General features: G+C 41.7%; 2 protein-coding genes across 2 annotated transcripts; both read right to left on the bottom strand.

Annotated features, from left to right (window-relative positions):
* Window positions 1–1893: 1893 nt before the first annotated feature.
* On the bottom strand, window positions 1894–3411 carry avp (arginine vasopressin). The gene is made up of 4 exons (XM_071894786.1): window positions 3292–3411; window positions 2689–2691; window positions 2268–2472; window positions 1894–2027 (listed from the first exon to the last, which is right to left on the bottom strand). Exons 1-4 carry the CDS (start codon window positions 3409–3411, stop codon window positions 1894–1896), a joined length of 462 nt encoding a protein of 153 aa, XP_071750887.1.
* A 2099-nt stretch (window positions 3412–5510) lies between these two features.
* On the bottom strand, window positions 5511–13145 carry ubox5 (U-box domain containing 5). The gene is made up of 6 exons (XM_071894837.2): window positions 13089–13145; window positions 12067–12168; window positions 8853–9640; window positions 8007–8665; window positions 7645–7818; window positions 5511–6498 (listed from the first exon to the last, which is right to left on the bottom strand). The coding sequence occupies exons 1-6, from the start codon at window positions 13140–13142 to the stop codon at window positions 6278–6280; spliced, it is 1998 nt and encodes a 665-aa protein (XP_071750938.2). The 5' UTR covers window positions 13143–13145; the 3' UTR covers window positions 5511–6277.
* Window positions 13146–14088: the final 943 nt, after the last annotated feature.

Here is a 14088-nt window from a genome sequence, read left to right as displayed (position 1 = left end):
TTAAATCCAGGTTAAAAACTCATTTCTACTCCTTAGCGTTTGAATCCTCCTGACTGCTCTGTGGGTAGAGGTGTGTGTGTTTGTGTGTGTGTGTGTGTGTGTGTGTGTGTATACACTTGTTGTTGCCCTGTTTTTGATTTCTGTGTACTCTTATTCATTGTATTTGATATGTTTTGTTTCTTTCATTGTGTGCCCACTGTCTGGCATCTTTGCACTGTACAGCACTTTGGTCAACTACAGTTGTTTTTAAATGTTCTCTCCAATAAACTTGACTTGACTTGATTTGACTATGTGCAAACTTAAAATGAATCAGCTGATGAGCAAGGTTCTTGGAAGAGGAGAAAACATTATTCCATATCTTAGGCCAATCCAATTCAAATCCGAGGTCGTCAAGGTCTCTATCCCAGACCGATGTAACAGGTGGTTAATGTTGTGTTTTGATAATCTATCATAGGTTGAGGATACAAACCCAGACGTTAAAGCAGAATGAAAAAGTTTTACAAGGGGATGGGAAACTGTGGGAGAGTCCCAAGGTACTCCATACGTTTTTAAGGCAGTACGAAGTTTAAGGTAGAAGAACCATGAGAAGCCTGGTAAAGAACGGAGACCTTGTTGGTTGAAAATGTCACTAAGAACATATATACCCTGGTTAGCCCATTGGGGGAAGGTGAAAGGCATGGAGCCAGTCAAGAGAAAATTATTGTTCCATATAGGGGTCAAATCATGAAACCTACAAGCGTACTGTCACAGCGTACTTATCACAACTACATGAAGTGCAACAGCCGATCTGAGTGCTGGACTTCCTCACACAGTGTGGGTTGGAGATACAAGAGATGAAAGCACTCCAAAAATTGTGCATATTAAAGCACAATTTAGATCATTAAAGCAGCTAATAAAACTGCAGCAACTGTCACACATGATTTCCCAGAAGTAGTCTATATTACTGAAACTGTGTGGTTAGGTAACTCCACATTCCATTCTCTCTCTCTCTCTCTCTCTCTCTCTCTTTCTCTTTCTCACACACACACACACACACACACACACACACACACACACACACACACACACATTCTCACAGGAAAAGGTGAGCAGAGGGAAGATAAACCATAAACCAATAACAGGTTTTATCAGTGAATCAACTGTTTGTTTAAGCTGTAATTAATGTAAGAGCTCAAGGATGACTTTAAGAGACAACAGAGGTGTTTTGGCAGTGATATATTCTGTATTGTTGCTCCCTTTTGCTTACAATATCATAACACTAATGACTTTCAACAAGTTCATTTAAATTAGATTTGTATCAGTTTGTACAGTACAATGGGCTTACATTTCTACTACGCTTTATTTCAATAGTAGTGATTGTTCAAGCATTGTCAGTCACCTGTTTTACATGGATATCACCTATTTACACAGTGTTTTGTGTTACAGCTCACACATTTGAATTAGTAGCACTGAGATCTGTAATATCCCATCAAACAGAAAAAATCTTTGTTTACATTATGTGCATTAGTATATACATTTCTACGTTGGGAACAAACATGCAATGCTGTTTTCAATGCACTTGTTGCCTTTAAATACTCAGACTGTAGCTACCACCCATTATCATGGTTCCTCGTCCCCAGGGTCTGGATAAGATATGCGGCCTTACAGCCTACAGGAAACCTACACAGCCAATCACTAAACAAGCTGAAGATAGTTATCTTTCTCTGGCCGTCACAGTGGTAGGGGATAAGGATGAGAATGAAGTTTGATTTGTAAGGTTATAGGTCAGGTTTCGCTAAAGGACCTCAACACTAAGATCATCTTTCTTTGTTGGCCTACAGTGGAGCAGAGATGATCTTCGCTCTGCTGCACTTCTAGGAACCCAGGCTCTGCGGAGAGGAACCTCTTCAGTTATCAGTACTCAGTCTGTCCTCTAGTGGCCACATGCAGCAGGCGCAACAGCAGCTCTGCAGGCGATCCTGCAGAGCCGTGAGCCGGGTCTGAGGCCTCGCTCTCCCCCAGGCAGTCCAAGTCCACAGCACAGCTCTCTGTCAAACAGAAGAGAATAAGGACAGGAAAGAATAAAGAAGAAAGGAAAGGAAAGGAAAGGAAAGGAAAGGAAAGAAAACTTTATTCAGGCTGTGCCCATGGATGGGTAAAATGACACACATAGACTTTATCCCTATTCTTGTTCTTGCATCTTGTTCCATTGCAATACATAGCACATGCAGGTCTATTAACTCGACTGAACACGGCAAAAAAATCCAAATAATCAGAGCAGACTGTACCTGAGTTACAGCAGAGTCCTGCAGCAGCGCAGCGTCCTCCCTCAGATCCACAGGGTCTCCCTCCGGCCTGGCAGGGGGTGAGCAGGTAGTTCTCCTCCACACAGTGAGCTGTTTCTGGGGAGCCCAGCAGGCAGCCCAGGCCCTCTCCGCAGCAGATACTGGGGCCGAAGCAGCGGCCCCTGTCCCCGGGGCCACAGGACATGCACTGGAGGAGAAAGTGGATAGATGTAAGCCTGTAAGTGCTAGAAAGCAAATGAACTCACTTTTGTAATTCATTAAACTATGTAATTTCTGTTCCCATTTCATTACTTTTAGGCTATAAACTCCAGTACATTTGCTAAACATCTGCTAAATTACATAATGTAATATAATGTATATACACACATAAATAGAAAATATTCATACCTATGTATATATTTACAGGCTATTGCACAAATTTCACATCTATTTGTTGCACTGTTTTTTTCCTCTGATAATATTTCTGCACATTCTCTGAGTGTTTAAATTTTCAGCAGCATACGTTTGCATAACCCCCAAATATTTTATTGTATTGCTTTTTTTGTTATAATTCTCATTGTTTCAACTGTTTTTTATTGCCTACGTTATATTTGCGTGCTTATATATTTTTCTGTTTTCCCTGCTGAATCCCATTTCTTTTGATGCTGCAATAACCTAATTGCCTAATTTTCAATAAAGTTTAATCTCATCATTTTATCAAATCAAGATAAATTCCATTTGTCTTGTATGATTTGAGGACCAACTCTCTTATAAACAAAGGCAATATTTAAAAATATATTATATTCTACATTCTAAATATATTCAAAAAAATAATACAATATTTTAAAATATAGAATTATGGGAGTTTGCAGCACAGTAATTTTCAATCTCGCTCACTTTTGCTCGTACGATCCTGGACCTGCACGCATGTGGTGCGTAAAACAGCCTAAAAAAAGATCCATCAAATAAAAAAAAGAAAGAAAATGAAGATTTCTCACTTGATTAATCAAGTGCTTGGTTCTCTCACCTGTTTGAGTCCAGTCTCCGGCAGGGCGCGCTTCCCTCCTCGGGGGCAGTTCTGGATGTAGCAGGCGGAGGAGAGGGCGAGGAGTCCCAGGACGCACAGTGGAAACATGGAGTGAGGCATGGCTGTCCGTTTGGATGAGCGCTGCGCACCTGGATTTCCTCCGCCTGGCGGATGTGTGACAGATGTCCGAGTCGATCCGTTACTTATAAGCAGATGGATATGATCTGACAAAGCGGTTGACACTCATAATTGACGTCAGTATCGTGCTGTTCTGCTCTCCACACGCACGCATGCACGAAGTACAGAAGTGCGCGCCGCGTGTGCGCGAGACAGAGGTCGCACCAGATATGCCTCTGCATCAGATATGTGCCATCTAACAAATCTACACAAGAAAACAGCAATGTACCTGACAGCAGAAGATGCCTAGTCTGTATTCAAGACTGTGCCACACTTATTTGGCATAACTTTTCTGAATTATTTCAGCCAGCATAATGGATGGCATGAGGGCACACACAAAAAATGACTTAACATGAACAACTAATTGGACTTGTGGACAACTAATTCGATTTTCTCCAATGAGCCATTGATTAAGTACATTTCATGTTGATCATGAACAGCTCAGACATGCAGTTCAGAGAAATGCCAAGCCAATCACTGTTCATCACTGAAGCACAGAGAGTTTTTACATGTCATTCTACACATGGCAGTGTCACCATCAAACAAGGATCAGGTCACAACAATCATTTCCTCGACATAATTTTAGATTAATGAGAAAATGAGCAAAACAAGATTAGCATTTCAAATAGACACATCAACATGTAGGTTCATTATTCTTTGAACAACTTCTTGTTGCATGCTTAGGCTTATATTCTGCTGATTAAGCGTTATGCAGCTGATTAACATGCAAATGGAAAACGATTAAGTTGAGAAAAACAGTAAGCCACATAAAGCAAGTGTGAAGAAGTCCTTTAATTAGACTCACAGCATTCAAGCCTGCTCCATCAATACATACAACAGAATGTGGTCTCATTATTTTATATTCACATATGAACAATTTGAAACAGTTAAAATGATGTTGAAAACATGGCTGACTTCAGAAACACAACAGGTTCCTCATATTTCCAATAAATTTTGAAATAAATGCATACCAATTTCACCTCACTAAGAGTGGTGAAAGAATTTATGATTGATGGTGGACAATTTACAATTTAGGCATTGAGCTGATCCTGTTTTCCAGAGCAGCTTACAATGAATGCAACAGAAGAATAAGCTTGAATTCTTAGATCACCAACATTACAAGCAACCAACTGTAAGGAATGCAAAAGTGAGAGACATACCAGTATTCCCATGACAATACTAACCAGTACAATGTGACTAGTGGAAGCATTACTTAACATCATGACAGTTTGTGAATAATACTCAGACTATAATTTCACTAATTCATCTTCCACTTGTACTTAAAGATGTTTCTACCCCAGCTGATGTTTTATCCGTCTCCAATTCACCAAAATGAGCATCTATGTGTGCGCGCATGTAAACTGTTTTCAGCCTTTGCTCTTACTGAACGGATACAGGATCATGACCTTGGTTAAGCATCAGGTTGTCAAGGAAACCAACGTATAAATGATTCCTGTTTGTGATTGTGAAGACTAATAAATGCCCGTTTTCCTTTCTTTGGTCTGTTTTACCCTTTTGGATAAACAATCAAATACCCAAAAACATATCATAGAGTGGAGCGTTTAAAGGTAGAAACTGAGTATAAGGGTATGGACACTCAAGGAAGGAGGGCTGATATCATCCGTGCTAAGAAATATCCATATTTTCTAACATTGCACTTTAGAGGCAAAACGGAGAAAGGCAGTAGAAAATAAAACTATGTACCAATGCCAGACAGAATCCAAAGGAGAGATGGAAGCAGTCAGTACTATAAGAACTGACATTATATACAGTAAAAAGGCACAAATTCACACACTGTGCTTTTTAATGCTGCCTGATGGAGACTTGCCACAGAAATATATAGCGTGGGAATTTGTGCCAGCATATACTGTATGTTGGTACTTGAAAAAATCTGTACCATTGCATTGGCTGCCTCCGTTTACCTTTTCAACGTATAATGCATACGAAGGGGATGTAAACTGATGAATCGGAGATGGAGTGAAGAAGAAGGGAAGTGAGGACGGACCTGAGATAAAGAAGGGGTAAAAAATGGCATTGGCTGTTTGTCTTTCTCAAATGACCACACAGCCTTGGTCCACTCGATTTCCATTTACTCTCTCTTGGCCTGTTGCTCTCATTACTTCACCGTTTCGCAACTTTTCTTTGTGCTTTCTTAACATATGCACAAAGGCTCGGTACAAAGGCTGGAGACCCAAGGCTGCAACTACACTTCCATCTTCAGAGAGAGGCGGTGGGAGGGAGGTGAGCAACACATTTTTTTTGTATTCTTCTGAGCAATATTTCTTAAAGGTCTGTTCTTTCAGCGATGTCCTTTCTTTTCCTGTTTCCATTACAAACAGTGCCCACTATGATATGCTTTTGTGCCTTCGTTGGTCCAGGAAAAATCTAAGAAAAGCTTTATGAAAGACTGGTAAATTAGGCGCCAAAAGGAGTGAGAACGAGAAATAAAGAAATACTGCAACAGAAATGGCTGTGGAACATTATATGGCAACAGAACTACAAATTTGGCAGTAATATAGAGAAACAGTTGTTACCTGTAGATTTTTATAGGATTTGGAGTAATGTTTGTCCACATTGTGTCAATTTACCTCTTCAGCAGGTATGATGCAATGCATTAGTAAACAACAGTTGACTCATCTGTAAAGTGAGTGTTAAAAGGACAAAACAATCCCAGAAAGAAAGTTCACCGTACATCAATGTTGTTACATCTAGGAGTTGTCACTTGCCAACTGTTGTAACCATAAAAGGTTATCTATTTACTTTGGAGTTCAGCACAACCACAAAGCGTAGGCTCATTGTATGTCATCTGTCAGTGATGCACACGTATGATGTCACTGCGGGGGGCGGGGCTTCGGCAGGTGGGACACAGGATGTGACTGGGTGTTACTATAGCGACAGAGTTCAGTGGTCGTGATATCCTCTGCAGGCAGGCGTGGCAGAGTAAGTGACCGCAGGTTAGGCGGTAGACAGATGACGCAGATGTGGAGTATGCAGAGACGGAGCGGGAACAGGCTGAACACTTCTTCTCATCTGGAAAGAAAGTGTGAAGGAGAAAAGTTACCAATGAGTAGGGCAGGACGATATGGTCGAAATCAATAACACCAATCATAAGGATTCTTTTTGATTATCGATATTTATCAAGATATGGCTTACATATGCAAAATTACATGTTAAATAATCCAAATGATGTTCATCGCACTGAACTGCATAGTAATGTTAAGTTTGATGCCAAACAAAACTTTCAAAATAATATTCCTTAAATGTTTCATACCTCATTTTATCAGAGCTTTTAAATACAATGTGCTTGTTATCATCAGTTTAGACAACATAATAGTGTATCATACCACAATATCATTATGATATGATTCCACTGAAAGACAATAAACGATGATATTGAATTATTGCCCAGCCCTACCAATGAGTCAACAGTTTTATATTGATATAACATTCTTCTGCATTGCCTTGGCTTGCTTTGGGAGCAGAGTTTCATTTAACTCGGCTATTGTGTTGAGATTAAAAATACTGTTCGTTTTAACTGTTGGCAAAATGGCGCCCAGCTACATTGCCTTAAAACATTACCTACGCACCCCGGAGTTAAAGGAAAATTCCACACTTGGATACTCTGTCACAGTTATATCATCAATCTATGATGCTCAATGTGTTCCAGGAGTTATTTTGTGATGAAGTGTTGTAATTTATTTTTTTTGGTGTATGCACTTTTCCTCAATCTGCCATGTCTACTTCTACTTCAGTCACTGATTGCTGACGTTTTCCCAGTTGAGAAAAAGCGAGAGTCACACCCCTTACTCCAAACACACAACGTATTGCGCCTGCATTGCATTGTGGTCCATTGAGGCAACTGTCAGTGAAAAATTGTTAACTCCTTGCTTTTTCTATGATGGAGTTCTTCCTGTGTATGATTGTTGAATGTCAGTGCAAAATGGTGAGTCTAGAAAGAAACCCTTGCTCTTGGATTCTGAGGGAATCACCAAAATGTTTACTGTTGATGTTTTAGATAGATTCTGCATCTACGATTAAACAGTTATCCGCAGGAATAATACACCACCAAACAACAAAATAGGCCCACAGTGGCAAGGTACATCGCTAATAGGTGTTTTTTAACAGTGTTTAAGTGCTTTAGGGTGGATTTTTCCTTTAACTCTGAATGGTTCGTACCTGTTGGTTGTGGTTGGTTGTGTTGGGAGGTGTCAGCTGGCTCAGTGTCAGTAGTAACGTCTCTCTGTCTCTGGGAGGAGTTTGAGGTGAAGGAGGGTCGACCCTGCAGGGCGCAGAGGAGGGCCTCGTCCAGGCTGGCCGACAGACGCTGCTCATGGGAGCTGCTGCTGGGAGCTGAGGCACGTATGGTGAAGAAACACACAAAGTCAACAAACTGATTCACAGACAAACAGGCAGCATGGCAGACAAACACATGGAAACACACACACACATACAAGAAAGCTATAGATGTGTTTTACGTTTTAGCAACTCACTGTTACAGAACCTGCAGAAACACTGAATTGACATATTTCCATACTCACTGGAGGCTGCATCAGTTCTTGGCCTTTTTGTTTGAGGTAGTTTTTGCTTTGCGTGACAAGAACTGACTGAAGTTTCTGTTGGTTCTTCGGGATTTCCACGTAGGTCTCGTTTCTTGCTTCTACCCAAGTCTACTCTCCTATCTTTGGAATGAGGCCCATCCCCTGGGCTTTCAGGCTGGGAGTTGTATGTGTCATTCCCATTTTCTAATGTATTTCCCAATCCAGTGTCTTTGATCTGTGTAGTCCTCTTTGCGTTTCCAGTGCCAACATTATATGGGATGGTATGGTTTATTGACCCTTTTTTGGGACCTGGAGAGTTCTGGGACTCTCCATCTACCTTAGAAGCCAAGAGCCTTGATGGGTGTGGATTTTCTCCCTCACCCCGTCTCCCCAACGCCCCCTCCCTCAACCCCACCCCCGTCTGGAGGAGGAAGTGATCAATGCGGCTTTTCAGGTGGGGGTTGGGGAGTGGCTGGGAGGCTGCGGTGAATGGGACCCCTGTGAAGGGGTCGTTGGGGGGTCGACCCCAAGTGGCTTCCCTCTTCTGGTACTCCTCCAGGGTGGCGCTGTCCACCGACACTCCACTGGGCAGCAGCATGGGCAGTGTCATCACTTCCTGGGTTAAGGGGTCAAGGAACTCTTCTGGGACTGACAGAGGGCTAGAGTCAGAGAACACAGTCAGCAGATAATTATTATTGTTGTAAGAAATGTAATGGAATTTCAGCTTTATTTAACCAAGAGCCAAAGTTGAGAGAGAAAGGACACTGAGATTCAGACTCACAATGTCACAAGTACAAGGTGCGCACCATCGCAATAACTGAAATGAAAACTTAAACGACCACTTACCTAGGAGTTGTTGGGAGTGGCAGTGTTGGCTGACTGACAGATGGGGCAAAAAATCCAGGCCGTGGCATCCGTCTTTCGCTGGCCTCATGGGTTCTCTTAATCCTCTCCACATCTTCTGCGGGGCAGCAGCGTGCAGGCTGTCCCCACACTGCCAAAGCCTTGAGCCCCAGTGCAGAGGCAGCACCACCAAACGGCACAGTCACACGAAGTTGTGTCACAGAGCCCAATGAGAGCGCACCCCTGCTCCACAGCTCCTCTTGCCGACAGCCTGCAGACCGTGATGGGGGAGGGGTGGGGAACGGGGGCCGGGGGCGAAAGTGGGAGTGGGAGAAACAAACCTGGGTTTCCTCCCTCAGTTCACAGCGACCCACCAGTTTAAACTCTGGCTCAGGATGGCTGGTTTCAGTGTTTGACTGAGCGTGCTGTTGGGTCCTCTGCCACCTGTCAGCATGGCCTCTTTGTTGGGGCTCATCTACAGCCTCCACACCCCACTGCTGGGCCTGAAGGCTCCACTGGTGGCCATGAGACTCGCCAGATCTACTGCCATGCTGCTGTTCTTTTTCTTGGCTCTGTTTATTCCAGTGCCGGCCCTTACCCTGCCTCTGTCTCTGTTCCTTCTCCTGGCCCTGCTTGTCACCCTGACCTGGGCCAAGGGTCTGGGGACGTAGAGGATCAGAGCTGGTGCTGATCTCCAGCTTCTTGCAGGCTTGTCCTCGGTCCATACCCCAAGGCCACAGCTCCACGTCCACCCTGCACAACTCCACCTGGAAGCCAAACGTCAGCGTCACCTGGGAGGAATGTAGGGAAAGTGAACATTAATGATAAGGAAGAATGCATGGAATTTATAAAGGGATATTGCTGTAGCTACAGACCTACAGTCTGTAAATTGTAGAGGTTTGCAAATATTAAGACGATAAAAATGTAAGTGTGGGTGTGGTTAGGTTGTAAAGGGAAAAACTATTTTGCTATAGGACTAGTAAGAACACTCACGTCAGGTTTGCAACATGAACACAGGAGGACATTTTGGAGATTGTTGTCATGCCAATATGTTTACAGTTACTGTGGTGACAGTATACTGTCTGCAACGGAAGAAGCCATAAATCTGCTAGAATGTAGTTACCTCTGAGAAAAGGATAATCGAGGCCTTTCAGTACAAAAGGGACAGAAGATGGGAAGAGGAGGAAGATCATCTCTGAAAGGGAGAATCAACTCTGCCAGGCGACAGACATGCCATCCAGCCATTTACCACAGAGTGGTAGTGACAATGGGCCTCATTCACGAAACGTGCATACGATCAGATTTGATCTTAAAGTGTACTTACGAACATTTCCACGAACATTTCGGCATTCATCATTTTTTTTCTTACCTGAATTTGTTCTTTGGTACGATCAAAATCTACGTGTGTTTGGAAACATGCGTGGGGCATTACGCATGAAGTGGTTTCTGCTTAAAATGCCTTATTTTTTAAGGGAAATCTATTAAAGCAGTCCCAGACCTCATATCAACAACAAAATGTGTTTCAGGCCATTTGTAAGCCTGGTGATAATAACCATATTAACAAAGCTAGGCTTATATGAACAAATTCACAGGCAATTCTATTCAATTGGAAACATGAGTGATTAAAGTGATTAATTAGTATCGTATATATATTATCATATTATATTATTTATTGATCAATAAAGTTCTATCTTATCTTACCACAGGAGCAATAGACTGTGCACATCAAAGCACCGTCTCCAAACGCATTTCCCTATTTAAATCGCAAACAATAATACACCATAAACATTCAATTAATTTGTGGTGCCAACCTAAACCTCCTACATGTGGTTTCCCCTGTCCAGGAGGAGCCACGACTCGTTGGTGCTGCAGAACAGCAGGGTGTCGTGCGTCTTGAGCAGGTGCTGATGGAGACGCACGGTGCATATAGGACTGAATGGAAGTTAAATTAACCAGTCTCAAGACTAACTAGTCTTTCTCTAGGTGAAAGAGGTTCTGCCTTGACCACATTGCTAATAACACACCTGATAAACCTTCAGACCCCTCAGCAGAGATCATATAATCATACGTGCACTCGCTCCGCCACAGAGCGAGCGCAGCATACTGAGCTGGAAGGCTGTGATGAGTTTGGACACCGCAGGAAGAAAGCTCCTGTCAAGAGCTACAGTCAAAACCAGCAATATTATTATAAAGCCTAAAGTCTGAGCTTACCATCAGATGGAGATGCTGCTTGAATTAAACCAGTGTCCAACTCCGCTGATGACCGGACACCTGACAGCACAGTCTCCATATTATTTCCCCAAACATTTTGGCAGCGCCTTGCCGTCTGCCTGGAGCTAATAAACTGCATCTATTTGGAGTTAGACTATCGCCCTCGCTTTTTAGATTCTAACTGTAAGTCAACCCGTTTCTTTTTAATTTAATTCAAGGTGTGTGTTTCTGATGTTGCAGCATTGACAGCATCAGTAATTTCTTGCCATGTTTTTTTTTTCTCAGTTGCTGTCACTCCACCGCTTACACTTTTAAAAAGTTCACTCCCGACAACAACACTTCTATTTCAGAGTTTGAATTTTTCTTCTTGGGTCTGTTTGCCATTCTCCACCACTCCAGTAATGCTTTCCATTTGTGCACGACCCTTCAGACAGCAGACCTTTTATGGAGTTGCCAGGGCGTCTACCTATGCTAATCAGCATCAACAGGCACGCGCATCCAATTAAGGAACAAGTGGCATTCATCATCAGATACACCTGGAATACGCAAAAATCGAGACTGCGCATGCTTCATGAATCCCACGTTGGTTTTGCGTAGGCATGTTTCTTAAGAACAAAAGTAAGAACAATTTAAGAAAAGTTTCGTGAATGAGGCCCATTGACTTCCAATATTTATGTAACTGATGAATCGGCATTACCAAATTCGTATTTCATTTTATTATATTGTGTGTTCGGTTTTAATCCTGGTAGTAACTAATCTGTTAAAAATAGAAGCTACTACTCATTCAATTATTATGGCTCCTTCTGGGTAAATAGGCTGATCCTCCAAACATAATAATTTAATATTTGATTGTACAAATTTATAGTGGGTGATACTCCTTGACAATCAATGCATTCATTTCTGAATTTACCCCCCAAAATTCTACAGACTAATATCTCACCAGATCTGAGGCTAAATGTATTTTAAGTAAACCTCTAACAAAGTACAGCAGGCAGCGTCGTCTCACCTGTACCGGTGGACGCAGAAAGTACTCCAGCTTGAAGCCCCGTCTCCGGACAGCAGGGTCCGCCGACAGAAGGTTAGTGACATCATACCCATCTGCACACAACTGTATAAGGGGTGGAAAAAATAGTGTGTGTGTGTAAAATATAGACAATTTATTTTACTTTATCTTTACATTTGTTTTCATTTGTAATCTACACTTGTTTTCTGTTCTATGTACTCAGTGTATTTATTTATCTTAATTGTTTTGGAAAGCACTTTGTAACAGTTGTTACAACTGTGCTTTCCAAGTGCTATATAAATTACATTTATTATTATTATTATCATTACTACATAAAGCATAAAGTGGAGGAAGAGATGACAAGTAAAAAGACCCTCCAAAATGTGGAAAGAGGACAGGGTGAGGTAGACAAGGAGTATAAGAAAAACCAACTATTGAAGAAAATAATATCTTGAAAGAGTGAAAGAACATCATTCAGTTACCGAGGGCAGAGAAAATAAAGCCAATATCTGATTATCAAACACCAATAAGAGGAACATAGCAAGGTCAGTTGTGATTCAGTCTCCCACACACCACCTTGTCCCTCTGCTTCTTTATCTTCAAGTCTTTGTCCTCCACCTCCATCCTGCCCTATTTCATGTCTACATAGTTTGAGCCTTTCTGTTCATCTAAAAAAAACATTGGACGTCCTCTCCTCTGTCTGCTTCTGAAGACAAAATAAAATGGACTGAGGACAGAGTTCGCACAAATGTAACAGAAGCCCACAACATGGGGTATGACACGTGTCATGTTATATTCAAGCCAAATTGAATGAAAAACACCGGACAAATTGTCGAATATTCTTACTGAGCGCGTGCCATTAACGAGTGTAAAGACTTGTTGTGTCACCTGTGTGTTGTAGCAGCTTTACACTTATATATCAGAAGAAACAGGACAGAAGAGAACCACAGATGGAGGAGGAGATCTCCACATAGATACCATGAATCCATTAACAACATCAGTTTGCTTTATGCAATGTATTGTACCTTGTTGCAATGGACTGTGGTATGAAAATGCGGCAGGCAGAGATTCACAACCATATTCTCCAACCTGTGAATAGACAAGTTACATTTTTAGACCCATATATTCCCTTAAGAAAACATCATTTTAAGGTCAATGCAAAATGTGATGCTGAGTGAATACTGTTCAATACTGACTCATATGGCTACACAACAGTGTCCTACATAAGCACAGAGAAAATATTTCCTTGCATTTACACCCTTTGTCAGATCACAAGACCTTTGACCTCACAGCAAGTCAACCTTGACGGGCTGGCCTGAAGTATCTTTGGTTTACACACACTATAATTCTTTAATGCTTCACACTTCTTAACACTTGGCTCAAGAAGAAAAGCACATCTAGCATTGTTATTAAGAAATAAAGCCATGGAAGAACAGCTGGCAATACATGGCAATTCAACACAGATTTTTTTTTATCTGAGATTCACACACTCAACTAGCTACATTTCAGGCATCCCTCAATGTTTGTTGTTGTTTGTTGTTGATCACTTGGAAGTCTGCTAGTCCGAGTGCTACAATGTCTGAAATCCTTTGTATTAAATTGCATTTAGCGCATACCACACTGTGGGTACATGCTCAATAATATTTTACTCTGGAAAAGATAGGCTATATATTGATTTTATATACATTTGTATGGCGTTGGAGGCTCTTGGCTCGCGTATGGTGCATCATTATTATTATTATTAAAAATGTTTCCCCAAAAGAATAACGTTACCTCGTTACCCCTGCGTATCATTGACTAATATTAACATATGAAATACATGCTAATAAACGTATGATGTCGACCAGTGGGGCTACAAGCCCACCAGCCTGCCAACGTTAACGTTAGCTTAGCTAACTAAACCAGATAACAAAAGCTTACTTTGCTTTGTAGGTAACACGTTATTTCGGTTGTGACGATCTTTGCTGTTTCCGCCCTTGTTACTTGCAAGTTGCTTGCTATGTGGCCTTTTCATTTAACTCTTCT

The sequence above is a fragment of the Centroberyx gerrardi genome, chromosome 8 (assembly GCF_048128805.1).
Source record: "Centroberyx gerrardi isolate f3 chromosome 8, fCenGer3.hap1.cur.20231027, whole genome shotgun sequence".
Classification (NCBI taxonomy): Eukaryota; Metazoa; Chordata; class Actinopteri; order Beryciformes; family Berycidae; genus Centroberyx; species Centroberyx gerrardi.
The sequence above is the reverse complement of the archived record's forward strand: the minus strand, read 5'-3'. Positions and strand labels throughout refer to the sequence as shown.

Excerpts from the sequence above, each read along its gene's own strand:
- avp (XM_071894786.1), bottom strand. The coding sequence starts at position 3,411 with ATGCCTCACTCCATGTTTCCACTGTGCGTCCTGGGACTCCTCGCCCTC. Across the intron at positions 2,028-2,267 it reads AGGACTCTGCTGTAACTCAG|AGAGCTGTGCTGTGGACTTG; the intron begins GTACAGTCTGCT and ends TCTGTTTGACAG.
- ubox5 (XM_071894837.2), bottom strand. The coding sequence starts at position 13,142 with ATGGTTGTGAATCTCTGCCTGCCGCATTTTCATACCACAGTCCATTGC. Across the intron at positions 9,641-12,066 it reads TTCTGCGTCCACCGGTACAG|GTGACGCTGACGTTTGGCTT; the intron begins GTGAGACGACGC and ends CATTCCTCCCAG. Across the intron at positions 7,819-8,006 it reads AAGAACTGATGCAGCCTCCA|CTCCCAGCAGCAGCTCCCAT; the intron begins GTGAGTATGGAA and ends TACGTGCCTCAG.